The following is a 22249-nucleotide window of genomic DNA, read 5'->3' on the forward strand; positions in this document are numbered from 1 at the left end:
AACCATTAAGTATACTGTTTAAAATGAAAAATAAATAGCATTTCAATATTTTTTTCTTTGCCATTATTTTCCATTACACTGTCATTGCCACGGCTGAAAAGTTGTACATGAAACACTGCTTACATTTATATTTTATTCTGTGATAATTCTTGGGTGGCACAGCTTTTTCTTAAGGTGGCAGTTGCCACCCCGGTAGATCTGCCCCTGCTTGTCCCTGACATCCATGGACAGCTCTTTGGTTTTTGCCATGGTGGACAGTTTGGAATATGATTGATTGATTGCTTCTGTGGACAGGTGTCTTTTATACAGGTAACAAACTGAGATTAGGAGCACTCCCTTTAAGAGAGTGCTCCTAATCTCAGCTCGTTACCTGTATAAAAGACTCCTGGGAGCCTGAAATCCTGCCGATTGATAGGGGATCAAATACTTATTTTGGTCGTTAAAATTCAAATCAATTCTTCTTCTAGATTGTTTTGTTGTTATGCTGTCTCTCACTGTTTATATAAACCTATTAAAATTATAGACTCATAATTTCTTTGTCAGTGGGCAAACGTACAAAACCAGCAGGGGATCAATTTTTTATTTATTTTTTTACCCACTGTATGTACGTGTTTGTGTGTGTGTATATATATCATACACAGCTGAAGACACAATTATTAGCCTCCTACGATATATTTAATTATTTCTCAAATAATTCCCGAGTACAGTTTGACGGAGAGAAGATTTTTTTTCAACACAGCATTTCTAAACATAATTTATTTCGGAAGCTTGGAGTGGTTGTAATACAAATAGAAACAAAATTATAAACAAGAATTAAAAAAAAAGTCTACAGGTCAAAATTATTAGCCCTCTGATGTAGCCAATGATGTATCCATTTTTTATGATAACAGCCTTTAGTTGTTTGTTGTAGTTTTCAACACGTTTCAGTTACCTAGTCTCATTTATGCATTTACAGGCATTTATGTACCTGGGTGCACTTTTTAGTGAGATGCGAAATATGTACCAATAAGTACATATCACTGCAGTTTCCAAAAGAAATGAACACTAGAGGCAGTAAAACTCCAACACCTTTTATTCCTTTTCACACAAATTTACAATGTTTTGATTAAAAAAGCGTAATTTTTGCACAGCTACTTGAAGAATATCATGCTATGACTTCAAAACAAAATCATAATAATAATTATATAAAAAAAATACATATATACACATAACAGTAAGATGTTTAATGTTTTTTAAAGAACTCTCCTCTGCTCACTGTAACATAAACCCCGGACACAGATGTTAGTAACAGAGAGTAGGTGTTTATTTGAACAGGTGAGTGACCACGGTAGTGCAGAGGTGACTGGAGGTGAGTGTCTGGACAAGGAAGGCTTGTAGATGGAGGTGACTGGTCTAATGTGCTTGGTCCTTTCTTCCACAGGTATTGGATGCAGACAGTACGGGGAGATTCCTGGAGCACACTGATCACGGAGACACCCAATCAGGCAGGAGAGGAACACACAGGAGGTAAGTAGCAGAGGGTAAGTTTCAATTGCATATACTCAGCGAGACGATGTCTTTGAGAGAAGTCCACTTCGTTGTGTACGAGATCGGACGCTGGAGTGAATGGAGTGTGTGCCTAAGTACTGTGGGTGATTGCTGCGGTGATGAGGTGCAGGTGAGCGTGATCAGAACTCAGGTGATGCTGAACGTTGTGATTGGCGGAGAGGAGAGCCTGGCCGATCTGTGACCCCCCGGCCCACTCCTGAGGGCCGACCCCGGCGTCGTGGTGGTCTTCCTCGTCCTCGGGAAGCCGGCCGATCGGGGTGAGCTGTATGGAAATCCTCTAGGAGCGTCGGGTCCAGTATGTCACTTCTGGGAACCCATGAGCGTTCCTCAGGACCGTATCCCTCCCAATCCACAAGGTAATCCAGTTTACCACCACGGCGCCGGGATTCCAAGATCTCCTTCACCCGGTAGACGACACCTTCCTCGAGGATTAGAGGGAGAGGGGGTTCCTCCGGTTGGCCAGGCTCTGGGGAGACAGAAGGGAAGAATGGTTTGAGTAGTGAAACGTGAAATGTGGGATGTATCCTGTAATGTGGAGGTAACTGGAGTTTGTAAGTGACGGGGTTGATCTGTTCCAGAATCGCGAAGGGGCCAACGAATCTAGGACTAAGTTTCCGGCAAGGCAGGCATAGCCTAATGTCCTGTGTCGACAGCCATACCTTCTGCCCTGGATGGTACGTGGGAGTGGCAGACCGTCGAACATCTGCAGAGATACGTTGTCTACGCACTGCCTGCTGCAGCTGATGGTGTGCTGTGTCCCAGACTCCCTCGCTCTCTCGGAACCAGTAATCTATTGCTAGAGCGTTGGGTGGTTCCCCTGACCAGGGAAACAGGGGAGGCTGGAAACAGAGCACACACTGGAAGGGAGTGAGTCCAGTCGAGCTCTGGCGAAGGGAGTTTTGGGCGTACTCGGCCCAGCCTAAGAACTGGCTCCAAGAGTTCTGGTGGCCATGGCAGAAGGTTCGCAGGAATCGCCCCACATCCTGGATCTTGCGCTCGGTCTGCCCATTAGACTGTGGATGATATCCTGATGAGAGGCTCACGGTCACACCTAGGAGAGAGAAGAACGCTTTCCAGACCTTGGAGATAAACTGGGGTCCTCGGTCCGATACAATATCTTCAGGAATACCATATGTCCGGAAAACTCGATTAAACAGGAGCTCCGCCGTCTGAAAGGCCGTAGGTAAGCCTGCAAGAGGTATAAAGCGACAAAACTTTGAGAACCGATCAATTATGACCAGTATACATGTATTACCATCTGAAATGGGAAGGTCTGTAATAAAATCTACCCCTAGGTGTGACCAGGGACGGTTTGGTATGGGTAATGGATAGAGTTTACCAGAGGGTAGATGGTGGGGACTCTTTGAGATGGCACAGTCTGGGCAGCCTTGCACGAACCTTCTCACATCCCTGGCCATATTGGGCCACCAGAAGCGGTCTCGTAGCAGCGAGAGAGTAGCGTTGGCCCCTGGGTGGCCAGTACCTAGGGATGAGTGAGTGGAACGTATGAGAGGTGTGCGTTGAGTTCAGGGTACATACTGGTGATTCGGTGGGCAGCCCGGCGGATTAGCTGGCGGAGCTGTAGAGGCGACTGGTGGAGAGGTCCATTGAATGGGGCTAGTAATGATCTCGGATGGCAGAATCCTTTCTGGTTCCTCTGGAGCTTCCTCCGCCGTGTGTATTCAGGATAGGGCGTCCGCCTTTACATTTCTGGGACCGGGACGATAGGAAATCTTGAATTGGAAACGTGTAAAGAATAGAGCCCACCTTGCTTGGCGAGGGTTCAATCATCTAGCCTCACGGAGGTACTGTAAATTTTTGTGATGTGTTAACACCAGAAAAGGATGAGCTGCCCTCTCCAGCCAGTGCCTCCATTCCTCTAAGGCCAGCTTGATGGCTAGAAGTTCCCGATTGCCGATGTCATAATTCCTCTCCGCCGGGCTGAGCTTCTTGGAAAAATAGGCGCATGGATGGAGTTTGGGAGGCGTCCCCTGCTGCTGGGATAGTACTGCTCCAACACCTGTAGTAGAAGCATCTACCTCTACAACGAACGGCAACCCCGGGTCTGGGTGAACCAGGAGTGGTGCACTGGTGAATGCGTGTTTCAGCTCCTCGAATGCCTCCTGGGCCCCAGGAGTCCATGACAAAGATTTGGCTTTTCCTTTTAGCAGGTCAGTGAGAGGACTGGTAAGTGTTCACTTTGCTTCCATCTGGTCAGTGCTTCCGCAGCCTGATGGCAAAAACTGAGAGACTTAGGAGGAGCTTCTTCCCCCAGGCCATCAGGCTCCTAAACTCTAACTCTGTGTCATAACATCACTTGACTCCATATAAATATCACCATATCAATAAGATATTCATAATTTTTCTCTACCTCATATTGCTGCTATTTAAATACCCTGTACAACGCTTTTGCACATTATTTTTGCACATTCCTCTTATTACTATTTAAGTCAACAACATACTGACCTGCAGATTTATAATTATATTTTTTATCTTATCTTTTATTTTATTTTATTTTTTCTACTTTTCTTCTCTTAATATTTGTATACTTTATAATTGCACTGTCCTTGGAGCGGACCTGACCTACATTTCACTGCTGGTTATACTCTGTATAATTGTGTATGTGACAAATAAAACTCTTGAATCTTGTACTGTAGTTGGAGATGAATCTACGGTAGAAATTGGAGAAACCTAGGAATCTTTGGAGCTCCTTTATACTAGTAGGACGGGGCCAGGAGGTAATAGCTTCTACCTTCCCCTTGTCCATACGAATGCCACCACTGTTTATGATATACCTGAGGAAGTGGACTGTAGATTGGTGGAAGGTACATTTTTCGGCTTTGAGGTATAGTTGGAATTCCCGTAGACGCTGAAGGACCTCCGCAACGTGTTGGCGATGTTCGGCCAGGCTCCGGGAATATATGAGTATGTCGTTGATGTAGACAATGACGAATCTGTGGAGGAATTCCCAGAGCTCCTCATCCATAAAGCCCTGGAAGACAGAAGGAGCGTTGACTAACCCATAGGGCATTACCAGGTATTCGTAGTGACCGGTGGGCGTGACGAATGCTGTCTTCCATTCGTCCCATTCTCGTATACGGATGAGGTTGTACGCGCTGCGGAGGTCCAGTTTGGTGAAGATGGTGGCACCGCGCAGATGTTCCAGGGCTGTAGGGGAAGAGGGTACCGGTACTTTATGATGATCTCATTTAGCTTACAATAGTCTATACAGGGTCAGAGTCCTCCATCCTTCTTGGCCACGAAGAAGAAACTGGAAGCAGCAGGGGAGGTTGATGGAATTATGTAGCCTTGCTTTAACGCCTCCTCAATATACTCCTCCATGGCCTTTTGCTCCGGTAGTGCCAAGGGATAAATCTTTCCACAAGGTACTGGCTCACCTGGAACGAGATCAATTGCACAGTCCCATGGCCGATGTGGTGGTAGCTGTGCAGCTCTCCTGGGACAGAAGACATCCTTAAAGTGGGAGTAGCAGGATGGAACGTCCACGGATTGTTTCTCCACTGGGCTCTCGATCGATGTGGCGTGAACTGGAAGTGAAACTGGAGAGCTAGGACGAGGTAGTGGTAACTGTGGAAGACATCGAGAGAAGCACTCCTTACCCCTCTTAAGAATTTCCCCTGGCTTCCAGGAGAGAGTAGGGTTATGCTGCACAAGCCAGGGGCGGCCGAGGATGATGTCCACAGTGGAACCCTCCAGAACCAAAAGATGAAGTTCCTCCTGATGTAACTGTCCAATCCGCAGATGTAAGGGCCCAACGCGATGTCTGACATTTACATTTACATTTATTCACTTAGCTGACGCTTTTATCCAAAGCGACTTACAATTGCTATATATGTCAGGGGTCGCACGCCTCTGGAGCAACTAGGGGTTAAGTGTCTTGCTCAGGGACACATTGGTGTCTCACAGTGGATTCGAACCCGGGTCTCTCACACCAAAGGCATGTGTCTTATCCACTGCGCCATCACCACCCCATATGGCGCAGTGGATAAGACGTCGAGTGAGAGGTTTACCAGTTATTGATTGTACTTCGTAAGTCTTTTCCGTAATCGAGGTCGAAAGTCGGAGTTGTCGACAGAGGCTTCCGGAGATGAAACTGCCCGCGGATCCGGAGTCAAGGAGGACGGTAACTGTAATTACTAAATTTCCGGCAGTAAGCTGGGCATGGGTAGATAATGGATGCATTTTAGTGATGGTAGGGTGAACCATACTCACCAAAATTCGGGGAGGATGAAGAGGGCACTCCATTATCCTGTGCCCACTAGTTCCACAATATAGGCATAAGCCTCTAGACAAACGTCTCCTCCTTTCGGCTGGCGTTAGGCGATTGGAATCCGTCAGCATGGGTTCTGGAGGGTCACTGGGCTGTGGCTGGCGAACGGGAGGAGTGACAATGGCTACTGTAGAGTCCGTGGAGCATGACTGGACGCGATGAGCACAACAGATGGATAGTTGAATGAATTTCTCAAGCCCATAGGTGCCATCTTAGGCGGCTAAGTGCAGGCGGAGACTGGGATTCAGGCCTTGACGAAAAGCCGTGAGGAGAGAAGGCTCGTTCCAGCCACTAGAGGCCGCCAGGGTATGAAATTTAAGTGCATATTGATGAATTGACATGGTGCCTTGTCGTAAACGATATAACTACTCACCAATCGATGAATCCCCTGGCGATACGCTGAAAACCTCCCGAAAATGAACCAGGAAGTTGGAAAATGACTGCGTTGCTGGTCCCGCTTGCTGGAGGATAGTCTCCACCCACTGGAGCGCTGGACCGGTTAGCGAGGTTACCACAAAAGCGATCTTTGATTGATCATCTGGGAACATCTGTGGATGTAAGTCAATGGTAAGCGTACACTGTAATAGGAAGCCATTGCACTCCTCCGCCGAGCCAGAATAGGGTGCTGGTCGGGCCATGGGACTGGCGAAAATGATCGGTGAAGAAGTGCTGGTTGGTGGCGGTGCAGGAACCGAAGGAGCTGGTAGAGTAGCTGGACGGGTTAGAATCCTTTTCAGGGTATCTACCAGCTCCTGGAAGGGATCCGCGGCACTCATCCTGTTCAACGGTAAGTCGGTCCGATCTTCTGTAACATAAACCCCGGACACAGATGTTAGTAACAGAGAGTAGGTGTTTATTTGAACAGGTGAGTGACCACGGTAGTGCAGAGGTGACTGGAGGTGAGTGTCTGGACAAGGAAGGCTTGTAGATGGAGGTGACTGGTCTAATGTGCTTGGTCCTTTCTTCCACAGGTATTGGATGCAGACAGTACGGGGAGATTCCTGGAGCACACTGATCACGGAGACGCCCAATCTGGCAGGAGAGGAACACACAGGAGGAAGACACAGGAGGTAAGTAGCAGAGGGTAAGTTTCAATTGCATATACTCAGCGAGACGATGTCTTGGAGAGAAGTCCACTCCATTGTGTATCGGACGCTGGAGTGAATGGAGTGTGTGCCTAAGTACTGTGGAGTGTGTGCCTAAGTACTGTGGGTGATTGCTGCGGTGATGAGGTGCAGGTGAGCGTGATCAGAACTCAGGTGATGCTGAACGTTGTGATTGGCAGAGAGGAGAGCCTGGCCGATCTGTGACACTCACCAAGCCTGCATTTATTTGTACAAGTACAGCAAAAACAGTAACAGACTCTACAGGGCTGTGGGCCTCCAGGAATTGAGTTTGACACCCCTGTCTTAGAGGATTAATTAGGTTAATTAGGCAAGTATGGTTAGCCAATCAAACAGATCATTTATTAAGGGGGCTAATAATATTGACCTTAGCCATTTTTTTGTAAATAAATATTTTATTCCTGGCAAATTGAAATAAATAAAGTTTTCTCCAGATAAAAAAATAAATAATAAGAAATACTGTGTTAAAATTCCCTTTACTCTGTTAAACATCACTTGGGAAATATTTTAAAAAGTATAGAAATGTCATTGGGGGGACAATAATTTTGTCTTCAACTATATATATATATATATATATATATATATATATATATATATATATTAGTGCTGTCAAAATTAGCGCGTTAACGCTGGTGATTAATTTTTTCAGTTTAACGCGTTAAAAATATTTAACGGCGTTAACACAGGGGCGGGGCTAGTGTTGGCCACCCCACTCACAACTGCTGCCTCTGTCTCTTTTTTCTTGTTAATTTAGTCACAGAACGTCTTTACGAGCATTTCAAATTGGAGATGTTTCAGACGCGTGCTTCAACTTCACTTCAGCGTCAGGCGTGAGTCAAAGGAGCGCGGAAACTGTACTGTACTGAACAAAGGCGCTGCCGCACGCTGTAGCCTTTATCATTTCATATCAAAGCGCGAAAGAAACGATGTGCATGCAATGTCGTGGTCAGTTAAGTCATGAAGGTGATTAAAACTGCCTTAAAACTGTGCTTGCGTGAAATATTTAAGTCACATTTAAGAACATGTCTCTGAAATGGTTTTCAAAACTGTCCTGCACTTTCTCACTCATCTAACACACTCGTCAGATCATTAATAGAGACTTTAAGACCTGAAGTGGGTCAGAAAATGTAAAGTGAGTGTAAAGAGAGAAAACACGATGCGTGTCAGATCCGCCTCGGCAGCTCTTAAAGAAAAAGCAGCCAAAATAACCTATTAACCCAGCTGCTGTGATGTCTGTTCATCTAAGAACAAAAAAAAAAAAAAAAAAGGAAATCAATAACTTTATAGCTTTAAGGACTCCTCTGTATTTAATTTAGAATTTAGTGTTTGATAACTTTATTCAATTTCTGTATATTTCCTACTTGCTGGAGGGGATAGGTAGCTAAATATGACATTGGTTATACTGTGTTTATGAGAAAATTGTTTAAAGTTCACTTAAATAAGAAGTTATTTTTATTAAAGTCTAATAAATATTAAAATTGATGGCTTTCAATTATACTGTAATGTTGAATGGCAATAGTCAATGGTTAAATATTAGGGGAAAAAATATTATTTTATAGAGACATCAATATTGGTGTCAGTGATACTGGCCTTCATTCATTAAAAAGATGCCATTAATCAAATATTAAAAATATACCGTCTTTATGTTGTTTCTACATTAATTTGAAGATTAAATGTGAAATTGTTGCAATATAAAAGTAGATTTAAAAAGTTTAATGTTAGGTGGGATTAATCGCGATTAATTTCAGGAAAAAATTGTGATTAATTAGTTAATTTTTTAAATCGATTGACAGCACTAATATATATATATGAATATATGATAAAGTCTCAAATGGGAAATACATCAAGTAAATACAAAAATAACTCGAAGAGAAGTAAAACCAAATTTAATATTTAAAACACATATGCTTTTGTGTTCTGACATTTTCCTTTGGGTCGACATGTGACTAGGTGACAGGTGACACAAATGTAAATTATTAATCAATTAACCACACCTTCTTAGATTTTCCAGTACAGAGTTACAACATAAACAGCAGAGGCAGGTGGGTATATAAAACAAAGGCATAATCCTCACCTTACATTTGGAGAGGTTGCTTGCCTAGCAGGAGAAATGCATGTTAGTCTTGTATCGGCAGTGATATTACTGTGTATTACAAGGCTTTCCCCTGTGTTTGGGGCTAATTTAGGCACCTGCATTCTCCAAGGTGTCCCACAGCTCCCTGCTCTCTTCAAGAACGGAGCCTTTGTTATTGGAGGGGCTTTTACCATTCATTATTATCTGAGGGCAGAGAAGCACACCTACACTAGACAGCCGCAACCACTAATGTGCAGTGGCAGGTTAGAGTATGACAAGATTGAATGCAATCCCTAACAAAGCAGGGTTGAATATGTTATATTGATTGTGCTTAAATTATGTTCATAGTTGTCTTTTTGTTTATGCAATATGAGCTGATGAGAATCAGACAACACGTTTAGGTGCTTGTATTTAATATGTTATAATAAACTTTTTCATCTGTGTGCTTGAACAGCATGGACTTCAGAGAGCTGCGCTTTGCTCGTGCCTTACAATTCGCCATCCAAGAGATCAACAACAGCTCCGATCTCTTACCGGGGATCACATTAGGGTACCATATATATGACTCATGTGCCTCTGTGCCAATGGTAATGAAAGTAGCGGTTCAACTTACCAACGGAGTAGATCTTCTGTTTAATGACACTGATTCCTGTGTAAAATCGGCTTCAGTTCTCGCATTAGTCGGAGAATCTGGTTCCACTGCAGCTATAAGCACTTCAAGACTTTTTGGTCGTTTCGGGATTCCACAGGTGATTACTCTTACTATTTCTTGTTCTTTTTTAGTGTAGACATAATTTTGGCACTGTAATGTATCACATTGTAAAAAAAATGTGACATTTGTGTCAGTAGATATCATACATGTAATGTAATTTATGAATATATATATTTCTTTACTGTGCTCTATAGGTGAGTCATTACGCAACATGTGCGTGTCTCAGTGACAAGCGACAGCATCCTACTTTCTTCAGGACCATCCCCAGTGATCACCATCAAGCAGCAGCACTGGCACGGGTCGTAAAGCACTTTGGATGGATGTGGATCGGAGCTGTGCGCAGTGATTCAGACTATGGGAACAATGGCATGGCATCATTCCTGAAAGCTGCTGAGGAGGAGGGAATCTGTGTGGAATATTCTGAGGCCTACTACAGGACCCAGCCACGCAGCAAACTAAAAAGGGTTGCGGATGTCATTCGTAGGTCAACGGCTCGTGTAATTGTTGCCTTTGTGGCAGCAGGTGATATGAGATTTCTGTTAGAAGAGCTGAGCCACGAGCCTCCTCCTCCGATGCAGTGGATTGGCAGCGAGGCGTGGGTTACAGATCCACAAATGCTGCGGTTTAATTTGTGTATTGGTGCTGTAGGTTTTGCAATTCCACGGTCTGTTATCCCTGGGTTTCGTAACTTTCTACTTGATCTGTCTCCAGAACAAGCGCTAACATTTCCCCTGCTGACAGAATTCTGGGAAAGTTCATTCAGCTGTAGTCTAAAGCAGCAGACAGGTTCTTCTACTGGTATGCCAGAATGTGATGGCACAGAGGACCTGCGCGCATTACAGAACCCGTACACAGACACGTCCCAGTTGCGGATCACTAACATGGTGTACAAAGCCACATATGCTATAGCTCATGCCCTCCATAGCATCATCTGTAATGAAAAGCATTGCGACAACAACATCAGAGTTGAACCGTGGCAGGTACACTTTCTCATCGTGGAACAGCTGAACTAATTATTTATTTATTTTTTCTCCCCCATGCATTTATAAAAGAGATTTGCAAATTCTTAATATAGTAGCTATTTATTTTAGGCCTACAATAAAATATACAACCACACCCGTACTGATTATTTAACAAATTACACCAGTCTGTATTTTTTTATGCGTATCATGCAGGTTTTTGATCAGCTGAAGCGAGTGAACTTTACCAAAAATAATTATTCTGTCTCATTTGATGCCAACGGAGACCCTGTGGCCACATATGAACTTGTGAACTGGCAGCTTCAGGGAGACGGTTCAGTTGATTTTGTGACAGTGGGTCAGTATGATGCATCCAAGCCTAAAGGCCAAGAATTCAGTCTGAGTAGAGCTATCATTTGGTATGATGGCAGTAAAAAGGTATAAAATGTTTTATTTTGTTCTGTGTGATTGTTCTTGATTCTATAATTAATTATATTTTGTGTGTGTGTGTGTGTGCTATCTTGGTTCATTTCTGAATTTGATACTGTGTCTGCCTGTTACCTGCAGGTACCTGTGTCTGTGTGCAGTGAGAGCTGTCCTCCAGGTACTAGGAAGGCTGTGAAAAAAGGAAGACCTGTCTGCTGTTATGACTGCATTAACTGTGCAGAAGGAGAGATCAGCAATGAGACAGGTACTTTGTCTGGACATTCGTGTGAATAAATCATATGTTTGTTTATCAATTATATTTGACTATCTAAGATAAAGAAAAAGATTAAAATGTTTTAATAATTTAGCATGAAAAGTTCTTAGAAGTATTTGGTCACACAAACATGTAGAAATCAATGCCAATTTTGTACACTGATTTAAGCCCTCTGAATGAATGGTCTGTTTACATGGGTGGTTTTCGGATAAGACTTCAAAACATAATAAACATAATAAGCAGCCCATTTCATTAAATTAGTGATATTTGGTAAACAGTGTTATTTTTAGTCCAGTGATTCTGCTATAGTGATTTTTTTTTTTCTGTTTATATAATGCTTCAGTGGGCGGGCTAAAGATACAATTATTAAGACATAGGCATTGATCTATGTCTATGCGCAGTCACTCTTGTGCTGTTGTATTAATCTGTATTACGTAATAAAAATAAAAAACATGATTTTGCCAGCATGCTTTCAATAAAAGCTGTTTTGAGCTCTGAAACGTATATTTGTATAGTATGATAACCTCTTAAATTAGATTTCTCAATTCATGAACCTTTTAATCATTTTTTAATAATTTTAAAAACATACACAAGTGGTTAAATCAAGCCATTGTATGTATGAATTGCATTTCATAAATATTGGATAAACATTTACATAATAGCATTTCTGGGTTTGTCTTTTTTTTTTTTAAGTAGTCTGATAACCTGTATGACAACCTGTTTTATTCCTGTTATTGCTTTTTCAGATTCTTTAGATTGTTACAGATGCCTGCCTGAGTATTGGCCCAATAATGAAAAAGACAAGTGTCTTCCTAAACCAGTGGAGTTTCTCTCCTGGGATGAAATCCTTGGGATTATACTGGCTGCTTTCTCTGTTGCTGGCTCTTTAGTGGCTTTAAGCATAACTTTAGTATTCTACAAAAACAGGGCATCTCCAATAGTAAAATCCAACAACTCAGAGCTGAGCTTCTTGTTGCTCTTCTCATTGACTCTGTGTTTCCTTTGTTCACTCACTTTCATTGGTCGGCCCACTGAGTGGTCCTGTATGTTGCGTCACACAGCATTTGGGATCACATTTGTCCTCTGTATCTCCTGTGTTCTAGGGAAAACAATAGTGGTGTTAATGGCCTTCAAAGCAACTATTCCAGGAAGTAATGTCATGAAATGGTTTGGTCCTCCTCAACAGAGACTCAGTGTTTTTGGTTTCACTCTAATACAGATACTTATATGTGTGCTTTGGTTAACAATATCCCCCCCTTTTCCTTACAACAATATGCAACACTACAAAGAAAAGATTATTCTAGAATGCAGTTTAGGTTCATCTTTTGGTTTCTGGTCTGTACTGGGTTATATTGGCCTCCTAGCATTTCTTTGCTTTGTTTTAGCTTTTCTAGCCCGCAAGCTGCCTGATAATTTCAATGAGGCTAAACTGATCACATTCAGTATGCTCATATTCTGTGCTGTATGGATTACATTTGTTCCAGCGTATGTCAGCTCTCCAGGGAAATTTACGGTAGCCATCGAGATATTTGCCATTTTAGCTTCAAGCTTTGGTCTGATTCTCTGTATTTTCGCTCCTAAGTGTTTTATTATTGTCTTTAGGCCAGGGCAGAATACCAAAAAACACTTAATGGGTAAAGTACCAACAAAATCACTCTAATACACACACATCTCTCATTAGATATCACATGATTGTACGGTGTCAAGTATCACACCACTGAAATTCAAGCTTTACATGTTTGTGCTATATGCACAAACAAGTACTAATATTGTGCAAATTTTGATATGTTTACTGTTTAAACATATGTATGCATTGAGAGTCTTTTACACTTATTCACCCAATAGAAGATGTATAATCAAGTGTTTATTCAGCATATTTCTAAGTTCAAGACTATAAAAATAAGAACAGTTTTATCTAACATGGCTTTGAAATATATATATGTATACAAACTTGTAATGTTATACTAATTCACTTTAATATTGTATTAAAATAACATGAAATATCAGATAATAAATTCATTCATAAATTAATCACACTGTCACAGTCATGGACTTCTTTGTTTCCTTTTAGTTTTTTAGTTTTTTTCTCTTTCTTTGACCTAGTTTTACCTCTTGTCTGATTAGTTATCCATCTCGCCTGTTTATGTTAATTATCTCGTTAGTCCCCAGTCTTATTTTAACTGTGTGTTTCTCCCCAGGGTTTTTCCGATCTCGTCAGTGTATGTTTGTGTTTGTTGGTCTGCCATTCTGCGGATATATTAAAGACTCTTTGAACTATCATCTTCTTCATCGTGCATGTGGTTTACAACCTAGTAGAAGAACGGAACATTAAACAGACTATGGATAGTGCATCCATCAACATTGCCCCAAGTAGTGATGCTAAGTCCGATTCATTTCCGTGAATCAGTTCTTTTCGGGCAGTTCGACTTATTGAACCGGTTCAAAAAGCCGATTCATTGGTTCCTGAAGCCGTCAAACAATGATTTCACTATGCTTCTCTTTTCTAACAACTCAGTGTCATATCGTATCAATAAAACAAATAAAGTCAATTGTGTCAACGCTTATTGAAACGTTCAAATAAAAGATTATTGTGTGAACGCATATATTGCTGATTATTGCCTTTCATTCACTTAAGTTAATATGTTTGTGGTCACAGTTTAATTCGCGGATCCTTTAAGTCAGATACCACCAATATTGCCTAGCCTACAACTTGCAAGATTCCTAAACATTCCGCATCTACAGAACACATTACAGACACTGATGCACAAATGCGGATATTTTCCTACATACATAAAACAGTCTTATAAACTCACTGATTTTGCTTAAACAATTTAAAAATAATCTGCAAGCACAATAAACTGTAGTGATTTTTTTTTTTAATGTATTTATTACATCTCCCGACAGAATCATTTTTGCAAATTTTAATAAAATGTTAATTTATAGCAGTAATCATAAGTACATTTCCAGTACGTGCCTCAGGCTTGCTCAGTATCGTCAACTCATCAGAATCCTTGCTCGTTAATCCTCGGCAAACTCCGACAGTTGGATTAACCGGCTCATTCGGTTCTTTTTGAGTCCCCGGTGACTCTCGGCAAACTTCAACAGTTAGTCGAAACGACTCATTCGGTTCTTTTTGAGTCAGACGTGCTACGTCAGCTGTGCGTCCTGTGTCATCAACCCAGAAGTAAAGTTCAATTCAGTTTGATTTTGTGAACTGGCTCAACCGGTTACTTCCTGAGAACCGGCTCAAAAGAATGATTACTTCAAGAACCGAACATCACTAGTCCCAAGGACAGGCAACACATTGCTGAGAGGGAGGACAGTTTTCATTTTCCAAGATGGCCGTAATCTGGAGGACTATGTTGAGGAGTTTCTCAACACCTGCCACCGTGCCAGCTGCTGTGACATCTGTTTGATGGAGGGATTTTAGTGTGGTCTGGATGACAACATCCACTTTGTCCTGCCCAGGGGAGATTCGCATTGGACCCTGAAAGATTACATCAGTTCTGCGCTGTGGGTGAATGGATCCACACTCACAGCGGATGAAGCGGATGTCAACTGTAACATCAGCGTCCGGCCACTCCTCGCAGTTGTCTCGCAGCCAGACCCAGAGCCCAGCCCACCATCACCCCCGCTGCGAGGAGCTTAAGCCAGAGCCCACTGACAGAGATCCAGAGACCGCCACGAATGACGAGCCATCGCTAAGAGGAGCGACAGAGCTGAGGAACACCACTGAGCCAGAGCTTCATTCTACATCTGACCAGGTGCGTGAGCTGGCAACAAAACCCGCCACGGAGGATTACACAGTTGCATGCGAGGGTGCAGAGGAAAGCTCCGCCCACTGTACCACCATTGAGGGTGAGCTGAGGCAGGACTCTGAGGCCTTAATTGATTTTTATTCTGAGATACCCACTTCTTCCGTTTATCTGTCCGGATATGGCCAAGGAGGCTGTTTATGAACTGTCTATCTGCCCTGAACTGTCTGTGTTTATACCATCACGACTGAGGACCAAGGTGGAGCTGGAGGGAAGGAGGAGCCTGACAGAGCTGGAGGGAAGAGGGACAAGGTGCAGCCGGAGGAGTGGTGTCCTGAGGTGGCGGATGGTCGACGACTGACCAAGGTGGAGCCAGAGGGACGAGGGAGCCCAGTGGAGCTGGTGGACTGATGGGCCATGGCGGAGAGGAGGGAGCTAGGAGCCAAGGTGGAGCCACTGGGTTGACAGGCTGAGCAAGAGTCCGGGACTCGGAGGCTGGGCCCCAGTTAGGTTACCCATTATTGTTTATTTGTGGGTCCCATATGGGCCACATTTGGGCTATATTAGGCTATATTTATTAGGGGTGTGCTCAAAATATCGATTCTTAGATACATACCGATATAATAAAAAAAGATACAGTATCGATATTCTAGCCCTTAGTATCGATACTCCGCCCAGCCATTAGGGGGCGCAGCGGCGCCCGCGAGTTTAAAAAAAACTCATGGAAAATGTTAAAGCAAGACGTAGCATTTAAAGGTGCCATAGAATGAAAAACTGTCTTTACCCTGGCATATTTAAATAATAACAGTTCTGTACATGGAAATGACATACAGTGAGCCTCAAACACCATAGTTTTCTCCTTCATATGTAAATCTCGTGATTAAAAAAGACCACTGAAAAACAGGCGAATCAGAACATAACACCGACTGTGACGCAACAGTCGGGATCACTACGCCCCCAACATTTGCATAAACCCGCACTTGTTCTAAGCCGGCCGAACCATCAGAAGCTCTGCAGGTATTGTAAATAAACAAGCGCGGACAACAGCGAAAATAACAAAATAAATTTTATGTTCCAGGCCGTGCAGGGGGTGTGAAGTGCAGGGATGGGTTGGTGTCTGTATTCAGAAAGGCACAGAAAGCAAATAACGCGAGCCACTAAAGGGACATGGTTAGCTCCTTGCTAGCGGTAGCCTGTTACAGTATAAGTTATACGATTTCACTCTCAGTAAGGAGAGATGAGGATGATGGCGAATGACTTACAGATCCTGAGCACCACTGACAAGCATCTGATCTTGTGAAATGTGTGGTAAGTACTGTTGCTCCATAATGTAAACATAGTTTGTGTGATCGCGTCTCTTGAAAGTGAACTATAACGCGATCGATGGATCGTTCAAAAGCAGTTTCAATGCCTCGCATATTAATAACGGCTCCCTGATGCCCGCGTTTTATATACAGTATAATTACCCGACGATATAACTGCGAAAGAAAGTATTTAAATATATATTTTCCTCCCTGTGCTTCCTTCTTGCTGATGAGCCGTACTGTGAAACAGCCAATCAGAGCAGAGCTCATTATTATTCATGACCCTGCCAAATAAGCCAATAACAGACCGTTTAATTCTAGGGAGAAATCCTAGGGTTGTAAATGGACATGTAAAATCGTTTCTGGAGATTTTTTGCCCTTACCTAAGCCACATACCTTCTGTGTAGATATCAGAGAACAATTTAAAATACTGTATCAATGCATTCTATGGCACCTTTAAGTGATTTCATAGTGAAATATGTTATGGCAGTACATGGTGTCACAAAACATAATTATAAGAAGATTTAATAAGAAGTTAAGAATAATAAGAAGAAGATTTTGTGCTTGTGTGAGCTCAGACTGTACCCTTGAAAAGTTAAATGTTGACTTGTGGTAATTTCCAGATTAATACAATTTGTGTACAATTAATCAGAGCACTTAAAGTTGCAAATATTTAAGCAAAATGCACTTTGTTATAATGCACTTTTGTCTTCATTAAATTGAAGAAAAATGCAGAGTTCTGTTTGTTGAGTAAATGTGTTCAGCATTAACTAATTGGCTCTGGCCCATGTATTTTTATTGAATCGTATCGAATCGTGTCACATTGTATCAAATCGTATCGAGACAGCTCTGTATCGAGGTACGTATCGAATCGTGACCTGTGTATCGAGGTATGTATCGTATCGCCAGGTTCTCCAAGGTATACAGCCCTAATATTTATAGTTACAAAAATTTAGTTTTTTTGCAGATTTATTTTTATGCAATTATGGGTAACTACATTACCCTAACAATTGAATAAATTGATTCAATTTTAAGTATTTCATGTGTTTTTAAAGGATTAAATCATAATGTATGGAAGGATTTTCCGGACTATTTTCAAAAGGAATTGCAAATTGTATTTTCAGTTGCGTTTTCCACATGTGGGCACATAAATTGTGACATAATCCAAATGCAATTGCAAATCTTGCATTACAGTTTGCATTTTCGCTTTCGCGAACGCACAGTGACTGCCACATTTCAAATGAAAAAGCAAAGTCCATTTGTAACTGTATTTCCCATGTCTTACGAGTTATGAGCCTGTCATATTTAAATAGCAATATTAATCACCACATTTGCCTTTTCACTCTCTCTGCTTCTTGCACGTAACCTGCCAAAACTCAAATGGAATCGTAATTCCTTTTGGTTTGAATTGCCTAAGTCTTCACTGAAGGCTGTCAATCAATGTGAAGGGGCAGGACTATACTAGGCGGCGTGTTTGTATTGGGAGGTGACGTCACTCACAGACGACCGTGCCTAATGCTTTGATCAATGCAGGTAATCGGTAAAGGCTCAGCTAAAGCTGCCAATCAGTTCATGCCTGTCAGAATGAACAGAAAACCTTCCTGGAACAATTCATTATTTTTTTATAATAATAATAATTATAATCTTTTTTTTTTTTTTTACCCCAAATGCAGCGATTATACCCTGCTAACAGTGGAAACAACAACAGTACGCACAATAGGTCAATATCCACTGTTACCCAAATGCTTTTCACCTGTCTCAACCTCTCTCACTGTTTCTCTCATTCCGATTGATGCGAGTAAACAGACTCATGGTTTCTTACAAATAAATGTAGAAAATACATTTATTTTTTAATAATCACTAAACTAAATTCTGCACATATGAAAATCACATTTCTTATTAATATACATTTATTAACAATAAACATTAAAAATAAGAAAGATGCACATTGCAAATACGTCCTTGTAAATGAGAAACTGTGATGAGTCGTGCAGCAGTAATGACGTAACAATAACATATGTACAATTTCAAGCAAAATTATCATATTTATTCAAGCATTTAACATTTATATTTAATTAAATGTCAGTAATGAACTGCATAAATTATATCCCAAACGCATAAAGTTGATTCAGTATATAACGCCCCATCAGTAGTTCTATACTGCCTATACTGTAACTAAGAGAACAACTTTTGTTATGTTGAGATCTCGAGAAAAATAAGTCGTGATAAAGAGAAAACAACGTTTGTTATGTCGAGATCATGACAAAAAATAAAGTCTTGATCACGAGATAACAAGGGGAGAAAAATGCATGGCCGCTAATAGAGAGCGCATCACCTGCTTCAAGATCTTTTACTGTTTGCACTCCGAATGAGACACATAAGCAAACAAACACTGCAAATCTGCATGTATTTACCTATTTGCCACCTATATATTATTCCTATTTTATAATAGAGCACCTGCCTCAAGATCTCTCAGTCTGTTTACGCGCCAATTGATGCACGTGATAAAACAGAAAATGCTGCTACTCCTACTCTGCCTGCCCTAGATGAGACTTCACTTTACACCAACGATAGCTGTCACAGAACATGCCACAGCCAAGGTGAAGAAATATTAAAAATCATGTGCATCAATAGCGGTGTCCGGTGACTGTACACAGTGAGAGATCTTGAGACTCACGCGACACTTTGGTGCCACTGCCCATGGGACGCATGCTCCATAACGGATTAAAATATGAAATAATATAAAATATATAATGTGGAAAATGGGTAGATAAATATAGATTGGCATTGTTTGAAAATAGTCTAGAAAATCCTTCCATAATAATGTACTGTATATAGGCTACAACAATCCAAGACCATTTACTTTAGGAATAATTTAATTTATTTATAAGCATCTCCAAATAAGTAGGCCTATTCAAAAGGTTTTTATTTATTTTTTTATTATAATCTAAAATCACTTGTGTTATGCAGTCATTGCATCATGCAAAGATTGGCATGCATGTTTTCCTGCCCTCTCATTTAAAAAAAAAAAAAAATGGTTTGCCACTCACCACTTAAACACGGGCACCTGCGTGTCAATGTATACACTCTAGGACTAATCTATCAAGGTAAGATTCATATTTAATTTTATATTAGCTGAGTTACTGCTGCTTTTATCTAACTGCATATTTTTTTCAACGCAACGCGGCTGGTGGACCAGCGGGGAGACTCTCCATCTCATACACCATCCCAGAAAACCTTGACAGAAAATGACTGTCATGAGCTCCCACCCACCCTCCTTCTCCTTCTCCTGCCTCCTCCTATCTCCTCCTATCATCAATGTTCCCTCAGCCTTGCCATCTTCTGCCCCTTTGCCGCGGCTTCCTGTCATCCCCTCAGCCCACCATCTGTGCGGTGGTATCGCCGCAGGTCTGCCAGTCTCCATTGGCATCATGGCTGGAGGATCTCTTGTCTCCGCCTCCAGCCTCCAGCCTCCAGCCTCCAGCCTCCAAGTCCCAGACTCCGGCTCAGTCTGTCGACCCAGCGGGTCCACCATGGCTCCTAGCTCCCTCCTCTCTGCCGTAGCCCGTCTGTCCACCAGCTCCACTGGGCTCCCTCGTCCCTCCTGCTCCACCTTGGTCAGTCGTCGACCATCCGGCACCTCGGGACTCCAATCCTCCGGTTGGGCCTCATCCCTCTGTCCCTCCAGCTCTGTCAGGCTCCTCCTTCCCTCCGGCTCCACCTTGATCCTCTGTCACTCTGGCTCCACCGTGGCCTTCTGGATCACCGCCTCAGTCACTAAAGCCATCTGCTCCGGCTTGGCCCTCCGGATCCTCCCTGTCAACCTGGCTCATTGGGCAAGTAATCAAGACTGATGGTCAAAGAAAAGGCCATCACGTGTTTACAGACGCTGTTTTTGAGCATAATTTATTCCAAAATGGACACAAACAATAACTCTCCCGATGAAATGAAACGTAAACAAAGGAATATGCATCCATATTACAACGTTATTGTTTCGTTGGACTAAAAGTGCTCTATGGGATGTTGTTCTGTGGAACCTTGCCTTTCTAACTAAACCGGAATTTCAGCAGTGAACGCATTTGTGACTCGTTATTACAATGATAATGGTACGTACTGCTTTTTTATTATGCATGTTTTGATGTGTACTGCTTACACAAATTTAGCAAATACATTCGTTATAAGCTTTCCATTGAAAAACAGCAATCTATCATCGATGCTTGAGGCTTAGACCTTCAGAATGATATATAGTTTGTCAAGATTAACTTTGTCCCGTTTCATTTAATCTATTCTTAAACAATGACACGTGCAAACAAAGAGCGTTCAGAGCACTGCCGTCCTGGTGCGGGTTAACAGGTTTTAAATGGACTTTTCTCCACATAAAAAACACAGACCAGACTGAAATTCCTTTGTTCACAAAACATATCCCTATATCTTACACAGAACTTCACAGAGACTGTCTTTTCCATATGCACCAAAAATCATCTTTGGACTTATGAGCAACTAATGATTTCTATTCATAATTCTGTATTATGTATGTAACCCACATATTAGACTATCATGTTTTAATCACATATTTTGCATATCTTGTTAATAACTATTGAATGACTTTAAATATTTATATTCGTGTTTGGTATGTATGAGTTTGAAAAATCATGCTTTAAACGCTTCTTCCAATCAATTTTTGTCAAATGTATCAGAGTCTTGTTATAGAAATCATGTCCAACATTATATTCTACAAGAGCTTGTAAAATTCGGACAATGTGACTGACCATGACATGTTGATTTATTGATTGGGTGGAGAAACAAAGCAACACCCCGAGCCAGGATAGGATCTAATTGGTCAAGACAACCATTGTGAGGTGTCAAAAAGCAGAGTTTAAAACTCAGGACACCTTCTTCCCTTCCTCTATGCTCTTATAACTTTTAGCCATGCTTTTTGTCACAACTTTCTGCATTCTTTGAGCGCCATTTCAGCGTACTTCGGCCTGCACGCCAGCTGCTACTATGATGAGAAGAAAAACCACCTAGTCTCGTTACATCATTTTATTCTTTTACTTTAGTTTATTTTCTTTCGTTGAGTTTCGTGTTCAAAAGTCAAGTTTGCCGCAAAATCCAGTTCGACTGCACCCGCTTCAAACTTCAACTAGCAACTGACTCTGAAACCATCTCCAGCCAATGCCCAAGATTGGCTTCCCAAGACATCACTACAAACCACCACTGAACTGTCAGCCAATCAGAAACCTCGGGAAACCCCCTTTCTGCAATGATGACAACACAAGGGAATCCCTTAACACAAAGGCAACAAGCAAGTACAACTCCAGATTTTTGCTGAGCTGGTATATTTAATATAAATTTTAGCCTCATTGAGAAACTCAATGCGAGGGTTAAATAAGTGATTGATGGTTGTTCAGGTCTATTCAATTGCACATATTGCTATAAACTTTCACATTTTCATTCTCTTAAATGCATTCTTTCCTCACTCTCTCTTTCTGTAACGTGAATGCGTGTGTTCATGTTTTAGATTAGTTTATGTCTTAGGTTTATATTGTCGTGCGCGCAGTTAGTTTCGTTTATGCGTTGGCCTTTGAGGATGCGTGGGAGGAATGAGGCACGACAAGATTATCTGCTTCGTATAGTTTACTGAACTTCTTGAACAACGTAGTTACACAGTTCACTCACCAACAGTACATTTGGCATAAACACACAGTCTTTATGTCACTGTTCTCGCTGATCGGTGCTCTTGCTCCAGCACAGAACGGCAGCTTTCCCGACCGTGCGATGA

General features: G+C 41.9%; 1 protein-coding gene across 1 annotated transcript; it reads left to right on the forward strand.

Annotated features, from left to right (window-relative positions):
* Positions 1 to 9492: 9492 nt before the first annotated feature.
* Positions 9493 to 13068, forward strand: LOC306843151 (extracellular calcium-sensing receptor-like; the record flags this gene model as incomplete). Its single annotated transcript, XM_079374444.1, has 5 exons — positions 9493 to 9786; positions 9944 to 10729; positions 10925 to 11146; positions 11276 to 11399; positions 12155 to 13068. The coding sequence occupies 5 exons, from the start codon at positions 9493 to 9495 to the stop codon at positions 13066 to 13068; spliced, it is 2340 nt and encodes a 779-aa protein (XP_079230570.1).
* Between the last annotated feature and the right edge of the window lie 9181 nt (positions 13069 to 22249).

Source organism: Barbus barbus (genome assembly GCF_936440315.1).
Source record: "Barbus barbus genome assembly, chromosome: 23".
NCBI classification, from domain to species: Eukaryota; Metazoa; Chordata; class Actinopteri; order Cypriniformes; family Cyprinidae; genus Barbus; species Barbus barbus.